This window comes from Pleurodeles waltl, chromosome 12 (genome assembly GCF_031143425.1).
Source record: "Pleurodeles waltl isolate 20211129_DDA chromosome 12, aPleWal1.hap1.20221129, whole genome shotgun sequence".
Lineage (NCBI taxonomy): Eukaryota > Metazoa > Chordata > Amphibia > Caudata > Salamandridae > Pleurodeles > Pleurodeles waltl.
In genome coordinates this window covers 662,106,447-662,133,364 of record NC_090451.1, presented here as the reverse complement: position 1 = coordinate 662,133,364, position 26,918 = coordinate 662,106,447, and the positions used below count along the sequence as shown (strand labels likewise).

Here is a 26,918-nt window from a genome sequence, read left to right as displayed (position 1 = left end):
ACAGCCTTGGTATGCAAATGAGAAAAGTACATGGGCCTCATAGATGCATGGATCACCCAGCAGTTTCAAAGGTAATCCTGCTAGTAATTTATCTGCACCTTAGTATTTATTGTAGCATACACAATTCCAAAGAGGATCAGAGAGCTTTAAATAGATAAAAATCATTCACAAACCAATTTGGGCAAATGTATGGGTGAAAATTATATAAAAACATATATACACAACTTAGTGAGCTAATTTTACAACCGTACTATGTGAGTAAATGCATGTAAGATCACTATCAACCTGGGAACTAGATACATAAACAACACCCTGATCTCAGTCACTCAGTGCAAGTAAGATCATCTACACACTGCATATATTGTCGGTCAGGTCTTGTACATACCAATATTATACAGAGCAAATATGCCTAAGAACCTACACACAAAGATAAATCCCAGTAGAGCTCAGCTGTTAGGAATGGGGTCTCTAGTTGGCTATCGGTTTGCACCCTGTCCAAGTAGGGACCCTCACTCTAGTCAATATAAGGGAGATACCTGCTCAGATAACCCTGCTCACCCCTTTGGTAGCTTGGCACGAACTGTCAGGCTTATCTCAGAAGCAATGTGTAAAGCATTTGCACATAACCCACAGTAATAAGTGAAAACACTACAAAAGGACACCACACCAGTTTTAGAAAAAAACGCCAATATTTATCTATATAAAACAAGATCGAATACGATAAAAATCCAACATACAGTAATAAAAATATGAATTCTGCAAGATTTCCCCCAAAATACAGTTCCTTGAAGTCAATAGCTCCACCTGGGGCTATCACCGCGTCATGATCAACAAAACCAACAGTTCAGGCCGGCCGTGGCATTGCAGGCCAGCTACGGTGTCAGGAAGACCCACAAACAGTACCTTGGATTTGCAGGGTGTCGTGATCCTTGCGGTGAGCTCCGGAGAGTGGCGTTGCTGGTGTTGCGGTGTCGGTTCCAGAGTCGGTGCGGGAGTCGTCGGGCCCTTGAAGTTTACACACGTTGCGGATCAAACTCCGGGCTGATGAAGTTAGGTGCACCGGTGTGGATGGAGTCGGGGCTGTGTGCGAAGTGGGACGATGCGATGTGCAGTGCCCACAGGTCACGGTGCAGGCAGCGGCTCGGTGACGGTGTCCAGCGACGTCAGGGAGACCAGGGCTGGGGTGTGAAGCGGGGCGGTGCAGAGTGCGGTGACCACAGGTTGCTGAAGCGCTTTTGTCGGTCAGCCCAAGCCAGCGGTGTGGGACGGGATGGTGCTTCGTGACCCTCACGGGCGGTGTCCACAGGCCACGGTGCAGGCAGGGATGCCTGGTGACAACACTGGAGTTGATGGTGCTGGCGTCAGTGAGCTAGAGCTGCGGTGCAGGACGGTGCTTCATGCTCCTCATGAGCAGTGTCCACAGGCCACGGTGCAGGCAGTGGTGCCGGAGTCAGCAGGAGCGGCGGCATCGGGGAGGCCCAGGCTACGGGTGTGAGCAGGCGATGCCGGAGTGCAGGGCCCATGGGTTGCGGTGCGAGCAGCAGCTCGGTGCAGTCACCTGATGACTGCATTGGTAAGACCAGGGTCGCGGAGCGAAGTGGGGCAGTGCGGCTCTGTGTGTTATCGGCAGATCACGGTGCAGGCCAGCAGCATCACTGGCGGCGGCGCTGTGATTTTAATTCTTCTACAGCACTGAACACACAGTTCCCAGTGCTGCAGGTCAAGGAAACTGAAGTCTTTGGTGTCCCTGAGACTTCCAACAGGAGGCAAGCTCTACTCCAAGCCCTTGGAGAGCTTTCTCAAGCAGGACACAGCAAAGTTCACTCTTTGCAATCTTTTCAGGCAGAAGTGGCAAATGCAGGCCAGATTAGCAAAGCAACACAGCAAAGGGACAGTACTCCACCTTCAACTCTTCTCCTGGGCAGAGGTTCCTCTTGATTCCAGAAAGATTCTAAAAGTCCGGGGTTTTGGGTCTTCTTCTTATACCCCTTTCTGCCTTTGAAGTTGGCAAACTTCAAAGCAAAGTCTCAAGTTTTTGTGAGATTCCTCCTTGTCCAGGCCAGGCCCCAGACACACACCAGGGGGTTGGAAACTGCATTGTGTGAGGGCAGGCACAGTTTTTTCAGGTGTGAACGACAACTCCCCCCTCCCCTCCCCTCTAGCTCATATGGCTCATCAGGATATGCAGGCTACACCCCGCCCCCTTTGTGTCACTGTCTAGAGCGGTGCAAAACATCCAAACTGTCAAACTGACCCAGACAGACAATCCACAAACAGGCAGTCACAGGACCAAAGCTGGAAAATGCCTACTTTCTAAAGGTGGCATTTTCAAACAGACAATTTAAAAACCAACTTCACTAAAAATTTATTTTTAAATTGTGAGTTCAAAGACCCTAAACTCCCTATTTTCATCTGCTCTCAAAGGGAAACTGCGCTTTAAGGCTATTTAAAGGCGGTCCCCATGTTAGCCTATGAGAGACACAGGCCTTGCACAGTGAAAACCGAATTTGGCAGTATTTCACTGATAAGACATATAAAACACCCTAGTATATGACCTACCTTAAACATATACTGCACCCTGCCCCTGGGGCTACCTACGGCCTACCTTAGGGGTGCCTGACATGTATAGGCCTGCTTGCCAAGTCGAACTGGCAGTTTAAAACTGCACACACAGAGCCATGTTTACAGGGGTACTAATGTGGGTGGCACAACCAGTGCTGCAGGCCCATTAGTAGCATTTGATTTAAAAGCCCTGGGCACCTGTAGTGCACTTTACTAGGGACTTACTGGTAAATCCAATATGCCAGTCATGGATAAACCAATCAACAGTACAATTTACACAGAGAGCATATGCACTTTAGCACTGTTTCAGCAGTGGTAAAGTGCCCAGAGTCCTAAAGCCAACAAAAAATGGTGAGAAAAATTAGGAGGAAGGAGGCAAAAAGACTGAGGATGACCCTGCAAAAAGGGCCAGGTGCAACATCAGCCACTGAAAATTGCTATCAATCTGGATTTCCAAAATCTAACTTGGACAATGTGAAAGGAAGGCTTATACAAATGCCTCGAAAAACAAGTTTTAAAGCTAATGTAAAAAGCAGAGATAACAGAGAGGAGAACATATATAGTTGACAAGGTAATTGTTTCACCTCTCTTTGAAAGAGGGAATTTTGCGGATGGGGAGGACTGTCAAAGGTAAACATTTTGGGGGATTTCCATCTGAGATCTTTGTTCTTCTTACTGTACCCAGATCCTAGATATCAGGACTGCAGTGATAAAACTGTCCTTTGTGTTTCCTTACCTCTACACTGGCATCAGTGGCGGAGCATTTGGAGCGCACCGCATGGAAATAATGGGACTTTAACTTGGCTCACAGTAATATTTATTTATGATTTAAAAAAACTCAGAAAAGTATCTCCAGAGACAACTAGAGATGTTTAGCTCATACAGTTCACAAGTCCTGATCTTAAGCAGCTCTTCCTAATCTGGTGTAATATACTGTTGCCTCTTTAATGAATGTGAGAAAATCTAGCCAACAGACAGGCTTTAGAATCTGCTCTCTGTCTGCACAGAAATCTGTGCTCAATCTTAGGTTGCAGTACAAGGATAGAGAGTCTCTGTTAATATGGCAAATAAAAAAAGTTACTTAAAATGTAGCACTGGCTGTAATAGCATTCCTTTGAAGAAATAGAAAATGGGCAATCAGGGATTTCTATGAAGATATGTGCTAGCTGCAGTGAATGCTACTGATGTTTCCTGGTGCCCAGTAAAGTACCAGGGAACCTGATAACTTACGGTCAGTGATATGGACAGTGGTGAACTGAACCTGATCCAAACACTTGTACATACTGATCATGGAAGGTCTGTTCTGCTTCCTCAGTTGGAACACATAGGAAGATTTAAGGACCTTGTGGTGCTCCATTTGGTTATTTTGAAGGACAGGGCCTTATTCTTCATCATCAAGCTCTCCTGGGGTACAAGAGAAGAGCTGAAAAGCCATTATTGAGAAGACAGAAAAAGACACCACAACAGTGATAAAGGTTGAAAACAGGGATGAAAAAAAGGTGCTAGAGTACAATGAAAACAGGAAGCGTGTGGTGGTGAAAGGAAGAGGCATGGAGAGGACCTGAGAGAAGATAGGTGTAGTATTTAGCACATTTGGCAGCACCAGCGACATGCTCCTAAGAAACTCAGTGCACCTGCACATATATTTTATACATTTAGCACTGGCCAGGATGCACCATCTTCCAAGTGCAGACTATCCATAATAAATGTAAACAGTGGGAGTATGCATTTCTGTACATAATACAGAATGACTAGAAAAAAAGACTTTGATGTGGTCAAGATCTTCGTGGAATGTGAAGGATTTATTTATTGTGGAAGAAGTAAAGAAATATCCTTATGACATTGCAAGTGAGATGAAATGATGAGAGGGTGTTAATTATTATTATTTTTTGCGGTTTTATATAGCACAAACTCAACCTTAAGATATTGGAATACTACGTTACACAAGGGCACATTCATTTTTTGGTAGGCACGGGGAGATTACATGATTTGCCCAGAATCACTGATGTTGAGCCAACGTCGGTACTCGAACCTAGTTACTCAGCTCCAAAGTCGGCAGCTCTGGCCGTAACGCTAATGAATGATTAAAGGATATGATTTAAAAAAATAATATTTCGTAATTAAATATTCCTAAACTAACAAGACAATAGGACTGGGGTCGTAGGGGAATAAAGAGGTGCATACAAATGTCTTTGTCAGGAAGATACAATTTGCAGAGAGGAGACTTTTACAATCATGACAATTGAATCCCTAGAATTTCCTATAATAGATTCATTTTTTTGTTTTGCAATTCTTTATTGTTTAAATCATCAAGACACAGTGCACAGCATAGGAGTCAGTTATGGTTAAATGGGAAAAATCAATGTTACATGTTCATGGCACAGACATGGCCATAAAACATTGGGATCGTGGTACGCTGGGAGGTAATATGGGTCCGTGCCTCAAGTAAGATGGAGGAGAAGGCATAACCAATAGAAGGATTTCTGTGTGCGTGCGGGGGGAGGGGGCATCCTGGTTGGGCTGGTCAGTATCGATGGGAGGGGCTTCTCAGGTCATGTTAATGGGTAGGGGCCAATGAACAGTAGTAGGTCGGGCAGTCGTTTGACCGTTTCAGATGTTCATTAGTATCGTCACGGGAAAAGGAGGGGTGGGGGAGAGGAAAATGGGAAGAAAAGAAGGGGCATAATGGCAGGGTGATAGAGTGATAAGGCAGTAAGAGGAGAGGTCGGCAAGGTGAGAGGTTGAAAAAGCTGTAGGATGGGAAAGTGATAAGGCTTCAGAGCGATAATGTAGTCAAGTGCCATGGTAAGGAAGTGATAAGAAATAAAGAATAAAGCAAGAAGGGATACTTGATAAGTTGTTATGTATAGATTAAGGTGTGGAGAGTGGAAAATATGAGGCTTAGGGTGTAAAGTGCAAAGTATGAAGTGCAAGGTGTAAAGTGTAAGGGTGAAAGTGTAAAGTATAAAGTGTACCGTGAAGTGAAATGAGGTGAGGTGACGGGGGGGGGGACTCAGGAATAAGGGTTTTTTATGGTTGGTGCACTTCTGCTTGGAGAAAGGGCACCCAGGTTTGAAGGACAATTTCAGTTCTATCTTGTAGGTTTTAGATGATTCGTTTGTGTGAGGCTGTCTGGTACATAGCCATAAGCCACTCATCGTGAGGTGTGGGGGAGCACCAGTGTCTGAGTATGCAGAGCTTGGTGATGAGCGCTGTGTGTAAAAGGTAGGTCTGGAGACGAGTTAGGTCCAGGGATCCAACAGTATCATCTAGGAAGATCAGAGGGAGGGGTAGTGGGTTTGGGATTGGCAGGGTCTCTCGCAACATCCTTCCCACTGCATCCCAGTAGGACTGGATGAAGGGGCAGTCACATATAATGTGTAAAAGATCACAATGGGCATGGGAGCAATGTCAGCAGGTCATGTGGGGTAGGAGGCCTGCCGCCCTCAGTTTTACAGGCATTCAGTACCAGTCATGGAACGTTTTAAAATGGCAGAATTTCACACAGACTTCACTTGCTCTGCAGTCGCAGGCCTCTAGGAGATCTGCCCAGTTTTCCATTTCGTATTCAACTTGCAGTTTTGTTTGCCAGGTGGTGCAAAGGCTGTTTAAAAGAGGCATGAAAAGCGATGACGGATCAGGAGGGTGTTAAGGCCAGACATTACACCGCAGAAGTGTCCCCAAGCTCTAGGACAGGAAACCACGGGAGAGGGTTGCAAGGTCCTTGGGCACGGTCCCATACTGTGGGCAAGGCAGCATTGGAGTGGTAGATGCCTCCAGGCCTGATGCGGGGAGAGGCCGAACTCATTGTGCAGCATTGCGGAGGGTATAATGCACCATCAACAGTGATCTGGCCCAGGTGGGTGATGCCTGCTGTGTGCTAGTCTCCCCCGTCCAACATCTCACAATTGATCCGTTGTCTGGTATTGCTCCAAAGCGGCACATGCTCATGGAGGTGGGGGGTCTACTCCAAACAGGCGATGAGCTCGTTGTCTGTTTTTCATCATGGCCAGCACCATTGGGTTGGCAGGTCGTAAAATGGTGCCCCCATCTATGTAGAGTGGGCTCAGTCCCTGAGGGAATTGTAATAGCATATTCTCTGCCTGAACCCATAGCGGAGGGTCTTGTGTCCTGGGGAGCATGTAGCCGAGCTGGGAGAGGTTTAGGGATAGTACAGTTTTTTATGCAGGGTAGGTCTAAGCTGCCACAGGAGCGATGGGCCATCAATTTGGCGCTAGCTAGATGGGGGCAGGAGGGCTCACATATGAAGGAGCGTATACTCCTATCAACAGAGCGTAGCACAGAGAAGTTGGCCAATAAAGGCAGCAGGTGGGAGCATCACCATGCGTACTGCCTGCCCTCTACCCCATAGTGAGAGTGTAGGAGGCTGGCCTGGCTTATAGTGGGTTCCTTGTGGTACTTACACCCTGTGCCATGTTCAGTTATCCCTTATTAGTAGAATAGAGGTGTTTCTAGCAGCTTAGGCTGATAGAAGGTAGCTATGGCAAAGCAGCTTAGGCTGAACTAGGAGACATGCAAAGCTCCTACTATACCACTTATATCACATAACACAATATCATAAGAAAACACAATACTCAGAGTTCTTAAAAATAAAGGTACTTTATTTTAGTGACAATATGCCAAAAATATCTCAGAGGTTACCCTCACTTTAGGAGGTAAGTAATACACACAAATTATATGTACACAAACCCAAAACAGGTAAGTAACAGTAAGAAAAGTAGTGCAAACAATGTAGAATCACAATAGGATGCAATAGGTAGACATAGGTCTTGGGGCAACACAAATCATATACTCCAAAAGTGGAATGCGAATCACAAATGAACCCCAGACCTCTGGGAGATTGTAGAGGGTCGCTGGGACTGTGAGAAAACAGTAAGGGTGTCCAAAATACCCCACCCCAAGACCCTGAAAAGTAGGAGTAAATTTACCCTACTACCCCAGAAAGACACAATAGTCGTGATAGGGGATTCTGCAAGAACCACAAGCACCAGCAAAACACTGAAGACGGATTCCTGGACCTGAGGACCTGTAAAGGAAGGGAACCAAATCCAAGAGTCACGAAAGTGTCTGGGGGGGGGAGGGGGGCAGATGCCCACTAAACCCCTGATGAATGTGCAAAAGGGCTGCCTCCAGGTGGAAGAAGCCGAAGATTCTGCAACAACGAAAAGGGCTAGGAACTTCTCCTTTGGATGGAAGATGTCCTGCTTGCTGGATGTTGCAGAAGTGTTTCCAGGCAGAAATACCACAAACAAGCCTTGCTAGCTGCAAGAGTCGCGGTTGAGGATTTTGGGTGCTGCTGGGGACCAGGGAGGACCAGGATGTCGCCCCTTGGAGGAGACGGGGGGCGCTCAGCAACTCAGAGAGCCCCCGCAGAAGCAGGCAGCACCCGCAGAAGTACAGAAGCAGGCACTTAGTAGATCTGTGAACTCAGTCACAAATCGAGGGTCCCACGACGGAGTCCAACTCAACGAGTTGGGCAATGCAGGACGGAGTGCTGGGGCCCAGGCTAGGCTGTGCACAAAGGAAACCTTGGAGAAGTGACAGAAGCCGGAGCAGCTGCAAATCACGCAGTACACAGCTTTGCTGTCTGGCGTGTGGAGGCAAGGACTTACCTCCACCAAATTTGGACAGAAGGGCCACTGGACTGTGGAAGACACTTGGACCCAGCGCCTGTGTTCCAGGCACCACGCTTGTCAGGATGAGAGGGGACCCAGAGGACCGGTGATGCAGACGTTTGGTGCAGACGTTTGGTGCCTGCGTTGGCAGGGGGAAGATTCAGTCGACCCACAGGAGATTTCTTCTTGGCTTCCAGTGCAGGGGGAAGGCAGAAAGCCCTCAGAGCATGCACCACCAGGAAACAGTCGAGAAAGCCGTCAGGATGAGGTGCTACAATGTTGCTGGTAGTCGACTTGCTACTTTGTTGTGGTTTTGCAGGTGTCCTGGAGCAGTCAGCGGTCGATCCTTGGCAGAAGTCGAAGAGGGAAGTGCAGAGAAACTCTGGTGAGCTTTTGCATTCGTTATCTGAGGAATAGCCCAGAGGAGAGACCCTAAATAGCCAGAAAAGGAGGTTTGGCCACTAAGAAAGGAGGCTTGGCTACTGAAAGAGGTAAGCACCTATCAGGAGGGGTCTCTGACGTCACCTGCTGGCACTGGCCACTCAGAGCAGTCCATTGTGCCCCAACAAATCTGAATCCAAGATGGCATAGGTCTAGGACACACTGGAGGAGCTCTGGGCACCTCCCCTGGGAGGTACTGGTCAGGGGAGTGTTTACTCCCCTTTCCTTTGTCCAGTTTCGCGCCAGAGCACGGCTGGGGGATCCCTGAACCGGTGTAGACTGGCTTATGCAGAGATGGGCACCATCTGTGCCCAGCAAACATTTCCAGAGGCTGGGGGAGGCTACTCCTCCCCAGCCCTTCACACCTATTTCCAAAGGGAGAGGGTGTAACACCCTCTCTCAGAGAAAATCCTTTGTTCTGCCTTCCTGGGACTGGGCTGCCCAGGACCCCGGGGGGGGGCAGAAACCTGCCTGAAGGGTTGGCAGCAGCTGCAGTGGAAACCCCGGAAAGGCAGTTTGGCAGTACCTGGGTTCTGTGCTAGAGTACCAGAATGGTATTGGGGTGACAATTCCATGATCTTAGACATGTTACATGGCCATGTTCGGAGTTACCATTGTGACGCTACACATAGGTAGTGACCTATGTGTAGTGCACGCGTGTAATGGTGTCCCCGCACTCACAAAGTTCGGGGAATTTGCCCTGAACGATGTGGGGGCACCTTGGCTAGTGCCAGGGTGCCTACACACTAAGTAACTTGGCACCTAACCTTCACCAAGTGAGGGTTAGACATATAGGTGACTTATAAGTTACTTATGTGCAGTGAAAAATGGCTGTGAAATAACATGGACGTTATTTCACGCAGGCTGCAGTGGCAGTCCTGTGTAAGAATTGTCTGAGCTCCCTATGGGTGGCAAAAGAAATGCTGCAGCCCATGGGGATCTCCTGGAATCCCAATACCCTGGGTACCTAGGTACTTATACAAGGGAATTATATGGGTGTTCCAGTGTGCCAATGACAATTGGTAAAATTAGTCACTAGCCTGTAGTGACAATTTTGAAAGCAGAGAGAGCATAAACACTGAGGTTCTGGTTAGCTGAGCCTCAGTGATACAGTTAGGCACCACACAGGGAACACATACAGGGCATACATTATGAGCTCTGGGGTCCTGCCTAGCATGATCCCAGTGACACATGGGCAAAAACAAACATACATACAATGAACATTGGGGTAACATTCCAGGCAAGATGGTAGTTTACAATCCTTTCCAATCAATTTTTCAAAATCCTGTTTCGTGCATGTGAGCAAGGGGTCAATATTGTCTGCAAGTATATGGTCCAGGCCTCTGTTAAAGTAAATCCCATGGTATTTGAGGCGGGATGGCGTCCATTGGATGGGAAAGTCTGCTATAGCCACAAGCGTGGTCACATGGGAAAAGGGTAGTGCCTTGCTTTTGTCCCAGTTTACTTTGTAACCTGACGACACTGCAAAATTGGTGAGGATGTTCCGTACATTCGGGAGGTCCGTGAGGTTAAGTAGGATGTCATTCCCATAAAGATAGATTGTGGACTTGCCCCTAATATGGGGACTCCCAATATGAGCAGAGCATGTCAGATGGAAGCCGCCAGGGGCTCCATGGCCACGAGGAACAGAAGTGGGGATGGTGGGTAGCCTTGTCAAGCCCCACGCCTAATGGGGAACGGCTCCGACAGGAAGCCTCTGCAGTTCACCTGCACTGTGGGTGAGTCATAAAGCCAGCATGCTTTAGCTATGAAATTGTTGCCCAGGCTGAGGCATTGCAGGATCTCAAAGAGGTAACACCATTCAGTCCTGTCAAATGCCTTCTCGACGTCTAGAGATAGAGCAAGGGCCTCATCCTGCAGGTCTTTGGCCAACCACAGGGTGTGCCCAAGGGTGCGGAGATGATTCCTGGATGATCGACAGGGCACAAATCCAACTTGATATGATGTATGAGGGTCAGGATCACTTTCTGCATGCAGGCCCCTAGTACTCCCGCTTGGATCTTGAAAGCTCTATTCATTAGAGAGATGGGCCTATAGCTACCACAGAGCAGAGGGTCCTTTCCCTGTTCATGAAGGACTGGTATTGTCGCTTTGTTGGCGATGGAACCTAAGAAACCATTGCATGCTGTTTCCCGAAAGGCTTCATATAGGGAGTCAACCACATCCTCATCTGCCCATTTATAGAATTTCACAGGGAAAACGTCTTGCCCTGGTGCTTTATGGTAGGGAAGTGTACAAATGGCCTGGGCAATCTGCTATTTACTAATTTTGCCCTCTAGTAGGCTCCCGCTGTCATCATTGAGTCTGGGTATGCCATCAAAGAATGCGGTGAATTGGGCAGGGTCTTCTACCATCTCGGGGGTGTAAAGAGTCCGGTAAAAGTCAGCAAATATGCAGACTATGTCCTGGGGACGGGTAAGGATAGTGCTGCCCGAGGATTTGATGGACAGTATGGCTAGTACTGCTTCCTTTTGTCGCAGCTGTGCCACAAGAGGCCTTCCAATAGATTCTAATGATTTGTCAGACTTGGTGAGTAATCCACGCTTCCATCTTTATAAATAGAATAGTATTATTCAGAGGAACTTAAAAATAATGATTTTAATTAAAAAGAAACCTCTGCATAATTTGTCAACGGCTATTTACTCATAGGTGGTAACAAGTGTTTCAACAAGCCATGTGTAACCGGTTTGAGAAACTCCCAGCAGTGCAAAAATTCCACAACTCTATCCTGGTGTTTGGTAACCATCTTGTCAGGCTTGAATGAGATTGCAAAACATTTTAAGGATTAAATTTACATTTTCTATGGAGCTGAACACTTGCGACACTCTGGGAAGATGTCAAACAAAAGTCTTGGATATCGAGAGCACTCAGTGGTGCTTCTGAACCTATGAATATTGGGTGATTGTCTTGTGTTTAGGGATGGTTGTGTCTTTTTTATTTCTTGCAAAGAATTTTGCTATTCACAATCAACATGAGAAAGTTGGTAAAGAAGGGTGCTAGTCTTAAATCAAGGCAGGATTATGTGAAGAAGCTTGAACAACTAATAAGACAGTGGAACTCCAAGACAGTCATGTTTTTACCAAAAAAGAGAGGCTGGCACTTGAAAGATCCGTATAAACTGATTACTTAGCTTTAAGAGGCCTGAGCATTTACATTCTTTGCCCTGTTGTGTGATGCTTGATCCTCTAAAGGCACTGCTGGCTAGAGGCAAACCATAATAGTCAGTGTAATTAAAGAGGTATTTTCCTCTTTAAATTTTTAGTCTATCATAGCTGCGCTTCCAAACTGTAGTTCTTTAGTCTAATGCATGAGCTTCTTCAATAAGTCTGCTTGTGCCTATACGTTGTGCGTCACCTGAATGACTGCTTTGCTAAAACCTGAAACCTTAGGATTTTGTATATCCTGAGACATATATGAATGCCTCAGCTGTCTATTGTAATAGCGAGAATGTATTGCGAGTATAGCTCTAGTCACTTTTTGCATTGTGATAGCTAGGTGAGGACTATAGTTTCCTGTTTGGGGCTCTGCAATCAGATGATGAAGGCTTTAAGTTTTTGGGGTTATCTGTGGCTTTTAGATTCTTCTTACAGCTCTGCTCCATCAGTGCACTCTACCCTCTTTTTGCTAAAGGATTATCCACTGTCCCTTGTTTAACTTCTGCTCTTTCTCATGATTGAGCTCCCCCGACTTATTTCCCTCTACCGAGAAGGATAGCAGCTAAGACACATGACCCTCCGTTGGGACTTACGACTGCAATTTTCAATCAGAATACATTGCCTTTACTTCATGACATGATCTATGCCAAGGAGCTGCTCATAATAACTTATTTCATTCAATGCCTTGTAATAGCTAAAAGATGGCTGTCTGATTTATGTTTCTAGATTAAACAAAATTGCACAGTTCCATGGAAGGGGACATATCAAAGAATCAGATGTGGCCTAACAGTTTCTGGGTCAAAGGGCATATGTTTGCTGCACGGAGCAGTAGGGAAGTGTAATATTAAATGCTCTGGAAGGATCATATCCCAAGATCAGAAGGGGAAAATCCAAAATGAATGGGAGTAAAACAAGAGTGCCCGTGTCCAAATGTAACCGAGGAAAGGAGACACCAGTGAACTCAGATTATACAAAGCATCAACGCAGTCTGAAGTATAGGTAGAAAACCCATTTGTAGATGAAAATGACCTAATTGATATGTTTCTTTATGCATTCTTTTGGTTGAGGTTTTCATTCCTATGAATTTCCTAGCAAGACCAGGAGCCTACCTTGGAGCCCAGCATCCCCTATGTTTGCAAGAGATTTGTGGACACTGCTGTGCCATTGCAGACATATTTAGACCTCTGTTTTAACTCTTTCTTGGTGAAGAATCTTCTTGCTTAAGTATTAAAGAGTGTGAAAAGCATCTTGCTCCAGACAGGACCTAAAGGGTGTACAGTCATGGACAAACAATGAAAACCTAGGATGGCGGTGTTACTGAGAAGGTCTGTGGCCATGGCAAAGCTGCTCCTACAACCTCATAGGGATAACACACCCACCCTGTTCCAATGTGCAAAGCTGCCACAGTACAAAATTCACTCCTTTCCAGCCTAGGTAACCTGAAAGGATGGAGCAACACAGTACATTTGGCTGCTACCTATAAGAACACATCATTATCAGGATGAGTGTTGTTGCAAGTGCAGAACCAAATGTACTTTTTAAATTGTTCATGTTATTATTTTCATTCCTCCTTTGTGAAAGTCACTCTCAGATCCACAGTACAGCTGATCAGTAAGAACTACCTTCAACATCCCCTGGGTGAATCTGCAGAGCATTAATGATTGGAACAAAAAGAAAGAAAAACAATTCAGCTAGGCTTAGATTTAAAAGGCCTCAATACCTTCACACTAGGGAACTTAGGGTGAGTTCCACATGTACTATCACCACCATTTTCCTTCCAAAAACGTACCACCATCTTCTAACATACACTCCAGCTTCTGGCACCTACTCACCCACCCGCACTTCCTTGTCCCAAGAAACAACACCTCAATGCAGACCATTAGTTGCAGCTCCTAACCATCAGCATATACTGAGGGTGACAATATTTCCCTTCAATTTGCGAGGTACCATTAACCTGGTTACATTAATTTAGGAAAAGCAAAACAGTTGGTGTAGGAATTACAATATTTCCATCAGTCCTGGCCAGGGACAACTTTATTCAAGAAGAGAAAATTCTCAGGCTGGTGGTTGCCTCAGTATGGTTAATATCAGAGAAATTTAACTGTGTAGTTTCTTTCCCAGCCTGAGTATACGTCAATGACTACGCCACACGCAGAGCTGTAAATCATACTTTTTTTGTACCTCTGCATGAACCTGTCAACTCCCACATTCTAAACAAGGCTTTCATTACATTCTATTCTAGTGATTAAGTCACACTGATAGAGTCTGTTTTGAGTCAGGAAGGTTTTATCGTGAAACATGCAAGACACACACACCAGTTTACCGAATAGCAAAATCTTGTCACCAGTATTAGAATCAGAAATCACATAACCCAAAAGAGCCACTGGTAGCCTGCAACCTGGTAACTACTGCCATATGTCTCACACTGAAGGACCACAATTAATGGAAATCCTACTCTACAAATCTTAATATTCCTGTTTTGATAACTTCCACAGCTCAAATTAGAAAGAAAACTGAGTTATTGTTCATTGCTTGTGGTTCCCAGACCCACAGGCTCCTTTCAACCTCACAAGCATAATGTAAAGCAAACAAAGTTGGTCTGCAACATTACTTCCTACAAGGCAGAAGGGACTGTGCCAAGAGCAGGTCTTCTTTGCAATGGCTTGAAAACGTTCTTTGACCAAAGAAATGGTCTACCTCCTCAAATAGCAATCTCTGCTTCTATGATGTAAGGGAAAATTCGAAGATTACTCAGGAAGTAGGATAGAAGAAAAAAAGAGATCAGAAAAAAAAACTTCTAACCACTTCAGGTTAATCAGCAAGATAAGAAGCAGAGCATTAAACTGGAACACAAGAAGGAAAACTAAACAAGTCCAGTGAGCGAGCAACAAGCAGCAAGACTTGTTACAATGCAATGTGAACCCAGGTCTGTCTCCTTTACATACATACTTTACAGGAAGTGATTCCACAAAAAAGAGGAACTAGAAGTCCTCCAAAATGCTCTGGGTGGAAATATGCAGGACAGGGGGAAAAAATACTGACCAGCCCGAAGAGAAAAATATGGACTGGATTACCTGAAAAAAATGCATTGCTTAAATTAAAAACAAAAATCAGCTATTCCGAGGATACTGTGCTGATTCTGAGATGCCGCAGATATTAAATTATGGCTCCCTCTGCGTGTGACGCTACAGAGATGGAGCGTGAGGAAGAACTTCAGGCTCAAACCATATTCTCCAACATGGCAAGTCAAGCTCCACTGGGAACGGAAATAGAAATCACAAACATCTCAACAACAGCCAGGGGAACAACAGCTAGAGGGGGAACCTTTTTAGCGCCTTCCTGAACGAATGCGGGAATGACCCGTGAGCCTCAGCAGATACCCATGGTGCGGGATGAGTTCTCTTGTGATTTTGGTTTTTTTTTACAAGCTTTACGAGATGCAGATTTTAACAACATTGACTGCTAGGGAAATGCAGTTGCTACCAAAGGAAATGCACACAACTTCAATTATAATAGTAATAATGTCACTATGTTGGAGAGATTTGTATTGCACATGTTCTGCCATTAGTATGGCCGGATAGGAATTTTATTTCACATTTGGCACATTATTACCTATTACAGAGAACTCATTTCTCTTAATATTGCACAATTATTGGGTGGTATACTGTGCTTACTTTGTAATAATAATGCTATCTTCAGGTTGGGGTATATTCTACTGCGATGGCGTGTTGTTAGTTTTAGTAACAGTGATCAGTAAAAAGTAAGAGTGCAGAGAAACTCCTTTAGACACCTAACCCATGCAACTTACATTTTGGTAACATGCAGAGCAAATACATTTGTTTGGATTTGGGGGCCGACTCAAGGCTAATATGTTTCACTTTTTTCTTTTTTTAAATTTAGGGCTTGAATCCTGGCTGTCTTCTGAAACAGCATCCTGGGAGCGCAATGGTGCAAATTCCAAAATATCATGGATCCAGCACGCCTTATACTTAGTGGGGAAATGGATTCCTTCTAACATTTGTCCTCGGAAACAAGAAGGCATGGGCAGGTGGAAAGCAGCATCCTTCTGAACTTGAGGGTCCCACTCAACCTTGCATCCTTAGTGCAGAAAGAGACCGACTAGATCCAAAGGAGCCTACAGCTGTAAGTTTACTCATCCCAGGATCTGGCATTATCAGTAAAAAGAGCAAGGAGTTCAACTCCCACTCTTTCTCCATCCTTTTGAAAATGTTTAATTCATGATCTGTGTTTTTAACATATGCTCTCTTATTTTGCATTGCACCTATATGAAACAATTGAATCCTCGTGGAAATCCAGAGAAGTAGTTGAACTTATGATTTATCATATACAACTGGCCTGGCATAAAACAAAAGACCCAGTACAAACCACATTGGAGGGTTCAAGTCAATCCTTAGTAGGACTGAAGACCTGGGAACGTTTTGCATTCAGTAGAGTCAGAGATGTGTGTCTAATTGAGGGGAAAAAAAGAAATACTCAAGTTTTGACAGCTCGTTCCGGTAAAAGCCACCTCAGATATTTTTGCCTCTCAGCTTGATGGTAGCTTGATATAATTGATGTCATTTTTAGGAAAGACCTCCTCACAAAAGATCTGTCCCAAGAACCTGAGAGCGCCATTTGACTCAACAAGTAGATCACAGAAACTACAACAGGCTCAGAACAGTATCAAGCACTTCTGGTTCTAGGACTCAGGTTAGTAAGACCTTTTCAGCTGTGTGTAGAATATACTTACTTATAAGGGCTTCCAGTCAGCCATCTACATCCCTTGGTCTGCCATTGTGGCATTCACATATTTTCCAGCAAATAACAGCATACAGCACGGGGCAGTAGAGGTTAGGACACTTCAGCCACTGGCTAACATTACTGTCAGTGAAAGCATGTTGTGTTTTTTTAGACCAAAAAACAAGTTTTTGCTTTCACCCTTTCTTTTGTAGACTGATGAACATCTGGTAACATCTTTAACAGTAAAGTTTTACAAAATCGTGACAAAACAAAACAAACATTTACAAAAATAAGAGAGTTGCAGTTAATGTCAGACCTGTTACGTTTGCTAATTCGCATTTGTTTTGTCTGTGCTACTGTTCGGGCAGGAATGTCCCCTGCATAGTGTACAGTTGAATGTGTGTATCTGGCGTCCAGGTTTTGTATTTTTGGCCCACAACTCATGCCAATATAGTGCACAGAGTTCTACGCCTGTCCCTTGACCTGAGTAGGTCCTTGAGTTGTTCTGTGACCTGATGGGGTACATCATACATACCCTTACTCCCTGACGGACTATTGTCTGTTGTGCTCAGTAAATAGAGCGGTGGTGTTAGTGTGCCATATTTTGTGAGTCCATAGTTGTGACCAGACCCTTTAATCTATGACTCTGGAGTGGAGGCCGACTGATCCACATATGCAAACTTCCACTTCTGTACACTTTCCCTAGTTCCTGACGCCAACATCCTGAATGTATTCTGTGCTTGTTTGTGTATGCAACCTGTGTGGTATATGCTTAGTGTGCATGTGTAAGCCAGTGTAATGAACAAAGTGGGATCCATTTTGAGTATCCTAGTCGTGGCCTTGCATAAGAGAAGCTGAGGTTGATTTCACACTTATACGAAGATTAATGTGTGTTCTTCAAACACTGAGAGAGTGTGGGCCTATATTGACTATTATTAAACACTGAATAATGGTCAATATAGGCCCACACTCTCTCGGTTTTTTAAGAACATACATTGATCTTCATATGTGGGCGTGATATTTTAACACCCATTTTGTTTTTAAAGAAATGCGATACCCCCAGAGCACTCTGTGGTTTGTAACATTAGATACCCAGGTTCTAAGGGACAGAGGACAACCCCATTATTTTTGATGGTGCACAGAAAGAGAAAGTGTCTGCCAACCCTGGGGGAGGGGTGTCTGTCGAGGAGAAGTGAGATGCAGCATGTCTCAGTTGTCTGTGGAGGCCACTGAAGAGAGAAATTAAGAAGGGCGATTTGGGGGGCCACAGTGTGCTTTACCCTGCAGTCTCTGTGATGGGTCCAGATGGAAATCATGAATATTACGACCACAATGCCAAAGTCTGGTCAGCGCTGTGACTGCATGTCAGAGTGATCACAGCTTTTGTGGCTGCAAACGCCAAGCATGATTGGCTTATAGGCTTGAGCGGGGCTGCGACTGCTGAGAGTGATTGGCTTCTCTGTGACTAAAAATCCTGGCCTCCCCCATCTCCTGCTTTTGAAAGGCATACTGTACAAACGTAGGCCCCACAGATGAAGCAAGGCTTACTGACAATGCTGCTAGCTGGTACGCAACTCCTTATGTGAGAATATGTGAGAGTGCTGCAGAGCCAGGTGGCTGCACCCATCCTTCAAGGACTGATCCACTATGTGTGGTAACCCTGAGAATACACAATGAGCACACTGATTTCAGGAGCACTAGAACTGCACCTGAGCCATAATCATGCTACTTCCTCATACTCCATAGAATGTGAGGCCTCCTGTGTCTGGGGTAACAGAGCTTGGTTCAGGGGAAAAGGTTGGAGGGAAAGAGATGCAGACATTCTTGATAGCTACAAGTACAGTAAACTGCAACTTGTTATCATGTTGTGAAGTATCCTGTATTAGAGTGCATTGAAGTACTTCTGTTTATTGAGAAGATAACCACTGGGATGGACATTCATTTATTGTGTTCTGTGATTGTTGTGCTCTGAGCTCATGATCATTACCACTGAGAATCAAGTGTTGAAGGGGTTGTTGGAGTTTGCAGAGACAAACTTGGCCCATTTGCACAGCCATAGTAGGACAGACCCCGGGATTTGAGCGGCAAATTTACTCAACCCCCACAGTACAGGCCCAGTAGCCTCTGTCTGCCCATGGCCCCCCCATCGGTGTCCCACAGGCTATTCACTTTCATCAAAGTTTTGTACGTTCATTTCTGTAACTCATGGATGTTTTTGTATTTATAGACAAATCAAAGTGGAAATCTGACCATGAAGTAGTTATAATGTTAATGAACACAGATGAATTCTACATTATCAAAACAGTGTAAAAAATCCAATATATTCCTCTTGAAATAATACCCGAGTACTAAAACAATGTTACATTTCAAATTTACAATGTTTATTACAATACGACGATGATATTATTATTTAAACCATGGACCAAATAAATTTAAATAAAAAAATTACATTGTTGAATTGTTAACTTTTGGGGGTGTTGAAACCCACATAATAGAAAGACGCAAGCCCACATTTTTAACAAACATATATATTTTTATTATTAAGGCACCTATGAAATTGGAAGACATAAATCTGATATATAAACCACTTTTACTTTTTGTAACACCCACAACCCATATAAACAAAAAAGCAAAACGAAATTACCACTCCGCACATCAGGAATGGATGCATCCCTGTGTTGTTATCCCCTAAAACCTCTGGCCCAGGAGAGGTTTGGTGTGGCTGATTTGATTACTCTGTCAAAGATCATCCTACGTTTCTGAAAAAAACTGTGAATGGTGTCTTAGATCTCGAAACAAAGTTCTTGGGCATGGTAAGAAATCGCTTGTGCCAGAGAGCTTCATGGCTGAGAAGGAGTGGCTCTGAGTATCTAAACATCGCGTTAAGGCGTTACCTGTTGAAAGATTCTGTGATTGCACACACATTTTAGAATTAGGCTTTGGTCGACCTAATGACAGAAGCGCCCTACTACGCATATTAGTGCATTAAGAACTGCCTCAAAGAAGGGCTCTTTTACACATAATTGAGGATTGTGGTCCACCTGGTGAGTTGCCCCGACAGACATGATCTTCTTATGTCAATGTTTGCTTGGCGAGAGAAGGGTGCTGTATTACGTGTATTAAGGCAAGAGACAGCGCTGTTACATCTATTATGCACTACATAAATTCCTGCTCAGGGAGAACTATTCTGCATGGTGGTGCATTAAAGCCGTCCTCTTAAGACAGGGGCGCTCTTATGCATATTGGTCCATTAAAACCTGCCCGCTGTGAGAGCACCGTTGTCAAACATTTTAATAACTTCTGCTATGGTTAACTATTAGATATATCCTTGCATTTGTTAAGGACCTCTCAGTTTTTGCATTTGGGTGCCTCTCCATTTCATTATGCAGAGCCTTCATACCTGATCTTGAATTTTCTGTCATATATCCAGCTCAGATCTGGTGACAACTGGACTTTGGAAATGTGCTTCGTGCCCCATCACTGCGTGATGAGCTGAGATCACCCCAAAAACAGCTCTTTGACGAACACTGTCAAAGTCATCACCTCCATAGATATCTGCAAGTCCTAAAAACATTCTTCCAACATGTGGGGCACCAGGTATAAGTGTGGCAGTCACTGGCTTCAACCTATCCTTGATGAAAGCTCTGCCCCCTCCCGGCTTCCTGAGTATCCAGCCAATCAAACACAGGGTTACGTTGGAATTCTGTAAAGAACTTATAATCAACAGATTCATTTGTTGCACCAGTATCAAGGTTGCTGGATGTGGACACGTAACACAATATTGCTTGCACTGCATGTGCATGAGTACTGGTACAAGAGAACAGTTGGGCAAAAATATTACGTTCAACAACCTGTGTATCTAACAAATTAACTAGGGTTGCAACTGTCTGTGCAAAAGTACCAAGTCCGCGACTCCATGCACACAAGTAACAATGCTTGTAATGGATGGGCACACATATTGATTACTACAAACGTATTGGCTGGCACTGCAGCATACTTTGTGGCTCGGAAATTTAGTCAAGGGCAGATAGTGTTACATGTCATTGGTCATGCCATGGGATGGGTGGCAAGCCCACTGTATAACCCTAGAAACAGCATGTGCATGGAGTGGAACACGGAGAAACTCTAGTACAAATAAGGCATTAACACAGATTATATTTTTAATGAGTGTCTATTAGGCCCAGGCGTAATTTTAAATATATTGGTTTAATTAGAACAATTTTGATAATTCTGATTTACTCTTCAACGCGGAATTATAGGTAATAATGCAATTACACCTGCATGCTTGCCCTTTGTGTTCTGCAGCATTTAGCGTTATTTCTCAACATAAAATGCATCCTCGCTTCCATATTGGATGCAAGGCACATTTTGCCCCAAGAAATGGAGATAGATGCCGGCAGAAAGTCGGGGTAAAATTCTACCTTAACAGCATATTTAGTGCTTTTCCTTTGCAACACTAAAATAGCGTTCAATCTCAGGAGTAAATTGGGTGAAAATCCTACCCCGAGAGTACCTTTAGGGTGCGCGAGCAGCTGCTCGCGCTTGCTATTCATGTTCTGTTGGCATTTAGCTCTATTTCTTAGCGCAGAATGCATTCTTGCACCTTTTTTGGACAATAAACAACCCTCGCGAGTACACACACTGTCTCCTTTATGCCCACTGTAACCATCCACTAAGTCTCTGTCTTTTGCTTGAAGATAGTGCCACACATGCACTATTTTAACAGGATGCAGGGTCAGCAGGCAGCCCTGGTCCATTTGTTCTTTTTCTCGTACCTTCGGTCCCCGTGTGGGAATGATGTTTGCGTAGCTTGCTGCAGGAGTTTTCTCACTTCCTCTCCTGTTTCCTGGCCTTGGCTCAGGAGTGAAATTCTCAGCAGAACTATCCACAATGTCTCTGTTTCCTCAGAGAACAAAACAGCAACATTGCCGACACCCTGTCTCAGCAGCTGGACTGATGTGTCAGAATATTACACCCCTGCTCTGAAAGACATCCTGACAGGCAGGGGGCTGTTCCTGCTAACTGTGGCTGGGAGGTAGGCGGGGGTGTTATTCTTGGCCTGCAAGTTACAAACTCCATGCTCTAAAGGGCGCGGCTCTTGGCCCCAGACCTGAATGTACAGCTGGCAGAGTAGGATTCATCCTTAAAAGAAGGATTCCCCATGCAAAGTTGTCTTCTTTCATCTCTTCTCCAAGATTTCCTTTCCAACTTCTGTGATGCTCTGTCAGCACCATTGTGCAAACAGAGGAGGCACCCTCTGGGAGACGTCCAGACATCCTGCCCTGATCCCTGGGCCAGTGATGGGGACAGGCCAATAGATGAGTCTGGACATTTCCTGCTGGGCGGGTGCATGTTTTTGGGCTTCTCTGTGAAGTCAGGCACATGTATAATATGATACTGTCACCCTCCAACTTCTAATAACCTCCACGGGCAGTCTCCTGAGCCATGGATAGGACATTCTGACTCCAGGCCAAGACGATTTACTTGTTATTCTGAGTCCACGCTAACACTACCTAGAGCCCAGTTTGTAATTTACATTGGAAATTCAAAATACTATACTATGCTATGTTCGAAAAAACAAACAAAGCAACGTCCAACTGGTAACCTCAACTGCCTATAAATTTAACAAATATTCTTTGGTAGCTATAACTCTTTGTGAAAAAACCCACAAGCAGAACAAAGCACGATAAGTGTGGAGTGAAAATCCAAAGAAACAATTAGCGAACGAAAGAAGATACCAGCAAGTGACATCATTTTAAAAAGTTGATAACGTTTGTGGAATGTTGTATATGGCAACAAAAGTGGGGACTCCGTTGCATCAAATTATATGTTTCAAGAGCAGCAGGTAGGAGGAAAATGGTATTAACGAGGAGATAACACAATAACATTTATGTCTAAATTTCTGTACCAAGGAGGCGTAACCCCGCAAAGTCCTACATACCTGGGCTGTGCCTAGTGCCAAAAGTACAGGCAGCCACAATCTCTCCACCCCAAACAGGCGCACTGTCACATTTCCCTGCATCAGTTCACCATTCCTCACTATGCACAAGTACTAGCCTGTAGGGAAACTGGGAGGCTTTCTGCCAGGCTACTGCTTCAGGAAGGCAGAGAGGAACTAGCTGCAGAGGAGTAGTATGTCAACCTACTGACTCTGCTTCCACACTCCTCACATTTTGGAAGCTGAAGGCTAGAAGACAACTTCCAATTTCCCTCTGGGCTAGGGATCTCTGAGATCTACTATCTTCCCATTGTCACCTTACAACTGCCCCAAGCCTAATGCTTTATGAAGAGAATTAGAATCTACCAGGGTATTGTGTATTAAAGATTATCCCACATACATACCGTAACCAGAACGTCGACTATCACAATATTCCAAACATCAGTACACATAGGTAAGGACAGATTAATCATTCTTAACTGCACATCCATGTACCTTAATTATTCATGTAACTTCAAGGTAAATAATATGGACTTAAAAATAGTAAATCCATAGTTACCATTACGATACTGTTAGGTGATGATCGAATTAACAATAGTTTTGTACTGAATATTCTGACATAGAACCATATAACTGGACCACGCTGCAGACTCCACAGCCTCTTCTCCCAAATAGTCCACCACATTATTCTTCACAAACCAGTTCCTTTTCGATTGAGTACCCAACACAAATTATGGTTGTGCTGCCAGTAAGAAAAAGCACAGAGAAGAGTCACACGGAAGTGCAAAACATTGCAGTCACAGCGTAAACTTGCATTTGACTTTTTTTTTCCTTCATCTTTGGCATTTTGAACCGCACTAAAAGGAAGGTCGACCCACCACCTTCACTAACCCCAGTGATGGGGAGCTATTCACAGCCCTCCAAGTGGCTGTGAAAAGTTGGACTCCACGTTGCAGCGGCACTTCCGGGGATACCTCATGCCTGCACCTGCCTGTATTGGTAGGTTTCTTTTTCTGATGGGTACTGCCAGAAGAGCCAGAACCGTAGAAGGCTGGTCAGTATTCCAGGAAAGTTGGGGACCTTCAAAAAATGAAGAAAAAAAATCAGTATTACGTAGAACAAAGCTTGAAAATCTGTGGGAACATCTCAGGGTTTTGTTGACAGTACCTAACAAAATAGATCTTTACCCTCAGTGACAATATTTCTGGTGGCGATATAACCTTTCCATAGGTTCGTCATCCCATGAATTGTCTTAGAGGTTTCAAAATGGCAGTCAAACATTTTATGCACAGTATCTCTCCAGCGCCACTAATTTGCAGAAAGCAGTTTCAGCCGCAACTCTACCACAGACATCAAACCAAAATAAATAAAGCACCATCTACCATGCTGGTGTATCATCCTGAAATGTTTTCCCATGCAGTGAAGAATTTGAGTGAAGATTATGTATCTACCATCGCTCCGCACCTCACGATTGAGTCCGATAGCAATACCTCCCTGACAGGTGGCCTCAGGTAATGTCAGTTAACCAACAGTAGTCATGCAGCACAGCTTGGACAAAGCATCCGTCACTGCATCCTCAGGATGTAGGCAGTAGTGCTTTGCAAAAATATGCAAGGGTGATCATGTTGACGTTCAGCAGGTGTCAGAAACATGGAGCAGCCATGGCCCTGGTAGAATGAGATGTTTTGGTTTTTTTTTGGACAGAGCTAAGCAGATCTTGAGGTGGTGAATGACACAAAATTGTGAATTTGGTCACTGCTTGCCCTTTTAGCTCAGCTGAATCTCACAAAGAGCTCATCATCCACTATGTCCTTTTGTAGCCTGTTAATGTAGTATGGCCCAGCATGTCTTGGGTCCAGTCTTTACAGCCGCTTCCCCTATGTGGTTGATACCCCCTCCGTGGTTGGATGAGAAGGGCAGAAAGATAGGAGGGTGATAAAAGGGCTCTCATGATACACAGATACCACCATGAGAAGAAGGATGGGCCGGTGGAAAAAGACCACCTTATCTAGGTGGAAAACTGTGAAACAGAGTGCCTGAAGTTCTCCAATCCTTTAAGCTAAAGTCACTGCCACCAAAAGTGTCTTTATGGAAAGATGCCGAACTAGAAACTATACATTGGCTTAAATGGGGATGCTATCAAGAAAGACAAGCTTCAATTAATCATAGTGCAGAAAAAAACAAGTAAATGAAACCTTTAAGGAAACGATGACCAAAACATTGATGGTTGACCAGAAAAACACATGAAAGCAGACAGCAGGCAGATAGCATGTAGCCACTGCCAGACCCAGCAAGGGACAACCTGAGTTGCTGGATGTCAGAAAGGCGACATTTAGTGGGATCTAAACACTCCAACTCGCACCAATGAGAGATTTTGCTCCAGAAAATCCCTTAGATTGGTTTTATATTGTGTCTCCTGGCCACCAAGATGAGGTCTACATCTTAATTCCTAAGGCAGAAGGACCAGCTGAAACTGCTCAGCTCCCATGCTTGCAACTGCGTTTCATGATTAGATTGGAGGACCTGGGTATCCTACTGCTAGAGTAGTTTTACCCTGTGCAGGAGAGCAAAAGATGACAGATTACTAATGAGGCCAGAAGTTAAGCTTACGAGAATCACATTACCCAATCAGAGGCAAGCAGGATCAGCTGTGCTCAACACGTGGGACCAAGAGAAGCAGAATTGGAGAAAACAGTTACAGCAGGCCCTCTGAATAGCTGAACCTCAAGTCATTGCCAAGGGAACCAGTAAATGTACAGAAGTGTATGGCCCAAAACAGAGGACACTTCCTGTTTTAGACAGTGCAAAGAGATCCATGAACGGAAACCCCTATCTGGAGGTGGTCATCTCATCACTCTGGGGTATAGTTCCCACTCAGACATCAGTGCGAGATGACCAAGAACATCTGCCATCACACTGAGGGAGCCTGTGAAATGATTTGGCACTGGGAGGCTACCATTTGCTGCGCCCACTGTCACAAGAGAATTGCCTCCCAACAAAGGGTCAACAACCCGAGGCTGTCTGACTGTTGAAGTAATGGATGGTAGTGGTTGTCCACTCAGTTGTAAGAGAGAAACATCTTCATGGAAAAGTGGGCTGTTGAATGTGGACCAAAGACCCCAAGGTGTTATGTCACCTGGATGTTAACTCAGGCCCAAAGAGGAGGTAGCCATAACTACGGGGTCACCAGCCTGAGGAGGACTGAATAAACAGCGACCTAAAGGTTGATGGGGTCCATCCACCAGCAGAGTGTCGGCTGAACAGAGATGGAGATCTGCACTAGATCCATGAGATTCCCCTGGTGCTGCAGCCACTCTGACCTCGAGCACAACTGCAGTGCCATAATCTACCATGTGGCAATCCGTGGTGTTGCAATACAGAATGCACCAGGCTATTTGGTTAAGAAGATGCAAGACCCGAAGATCCGGGATCTAGTTCGAGTCAGAAACCTCAGAATCATCTCCTGAATATCCGCAATCTTCTCAGGTGTTCAGTTCCACCCCTAAGAAAGAAGATTAGCATATTGTTCAAAATAGGCTAGACTTTTCGGCACTGACGGTACACCCAGGAAAGCAGAAAAAGTCATGGTCTACTGGAGAGCTCTAGACCCACTGTAGATGAGGCATGGTCAAATGCGAACTACAGCCAGCATGCCCGTTAACATCAAGTGAACTCTGGTATTATCCTGTCTTAAAGTGGAGTCGCAGCTGAAGCTGAATTTCACCATCTGGTAGTGCTGGCAAGATTCTGCTGGGATAAGGTTTCCAAACCAATCTGATGCCTGGAAAGATAATTCATAAGGTGAAGAATCCTTAGAAATGTGTATTTATCAATAAACAAGATGCCTTGTCACAAATGACACCTTCCAGCAGCACTCTAGCAAGTGAGCTACCTTCTTAGGAGGAAGATCGCTTCCTTGATACATTTTGATGTCAAGCATTATAGGCCTTAAAGCTGAGAATTATAATTCATGTCTAACTCATAAATTGACACAGTATGTTCATGTTTTACTGAGCACACACCTAAAGGTAGTTACCAGAACTACTAAGGAAAAACATCTCTTCTGATGGATACAACTACCTGTGGATTCCTCACCTATTGAATACCCCCATTGAGCCAGCACTCAACGGAAATCTTCTTCCTGGCTTCTGCACGTCGACGAGGACGTCACAGTTGCCCACGCGACGCCGTCTGACCTCATACAGGCAATAAGAGGTCCTCGCCGACGTCAGTTCCCTTTTTTCCGTGCCATTCGAAACGGTTATCTTCGAGGGAGCTACTGTTGCTGTTCGACAGTTACAGTGTGTTTTTTAGATATATTTTTCTTTGAGATTACAATGTCGCAAAGAAAGTCAGGATTCAAGCCCTGCTGTGAGTGTGGGGGTAAAATGTCGGTAACGGACCCACATTCTGACTGCTTGTGGT

General features: G+C 44.8%; 1 protein-coding gene across 1 annotated transcript in view; it reads right to left on the bottom strand.

Moving 5' to 3' along the window:
• Positions 1–18,914: 18,914 nt before the first annotated feature.
• The window catches only part of SLC50A1 (solute carrier family 50 member 1), a 71,696-nt gene continuing 63,692 nt past the window's right edge, over positions 18,915–26,918 (bottom strand). The window contains exon 6 of the mRNA XM_069218415.1: positions 18,915–23,573. Within this exon, the coding sequence (XP_069074516.1) occupies positions 23,469–23,573 (105 nt within the window). The 3' untranslated portion in view covers positions 18,915–23,468. The remainder of the gene's footprint in view (positions 23,574–26,918) is intronic.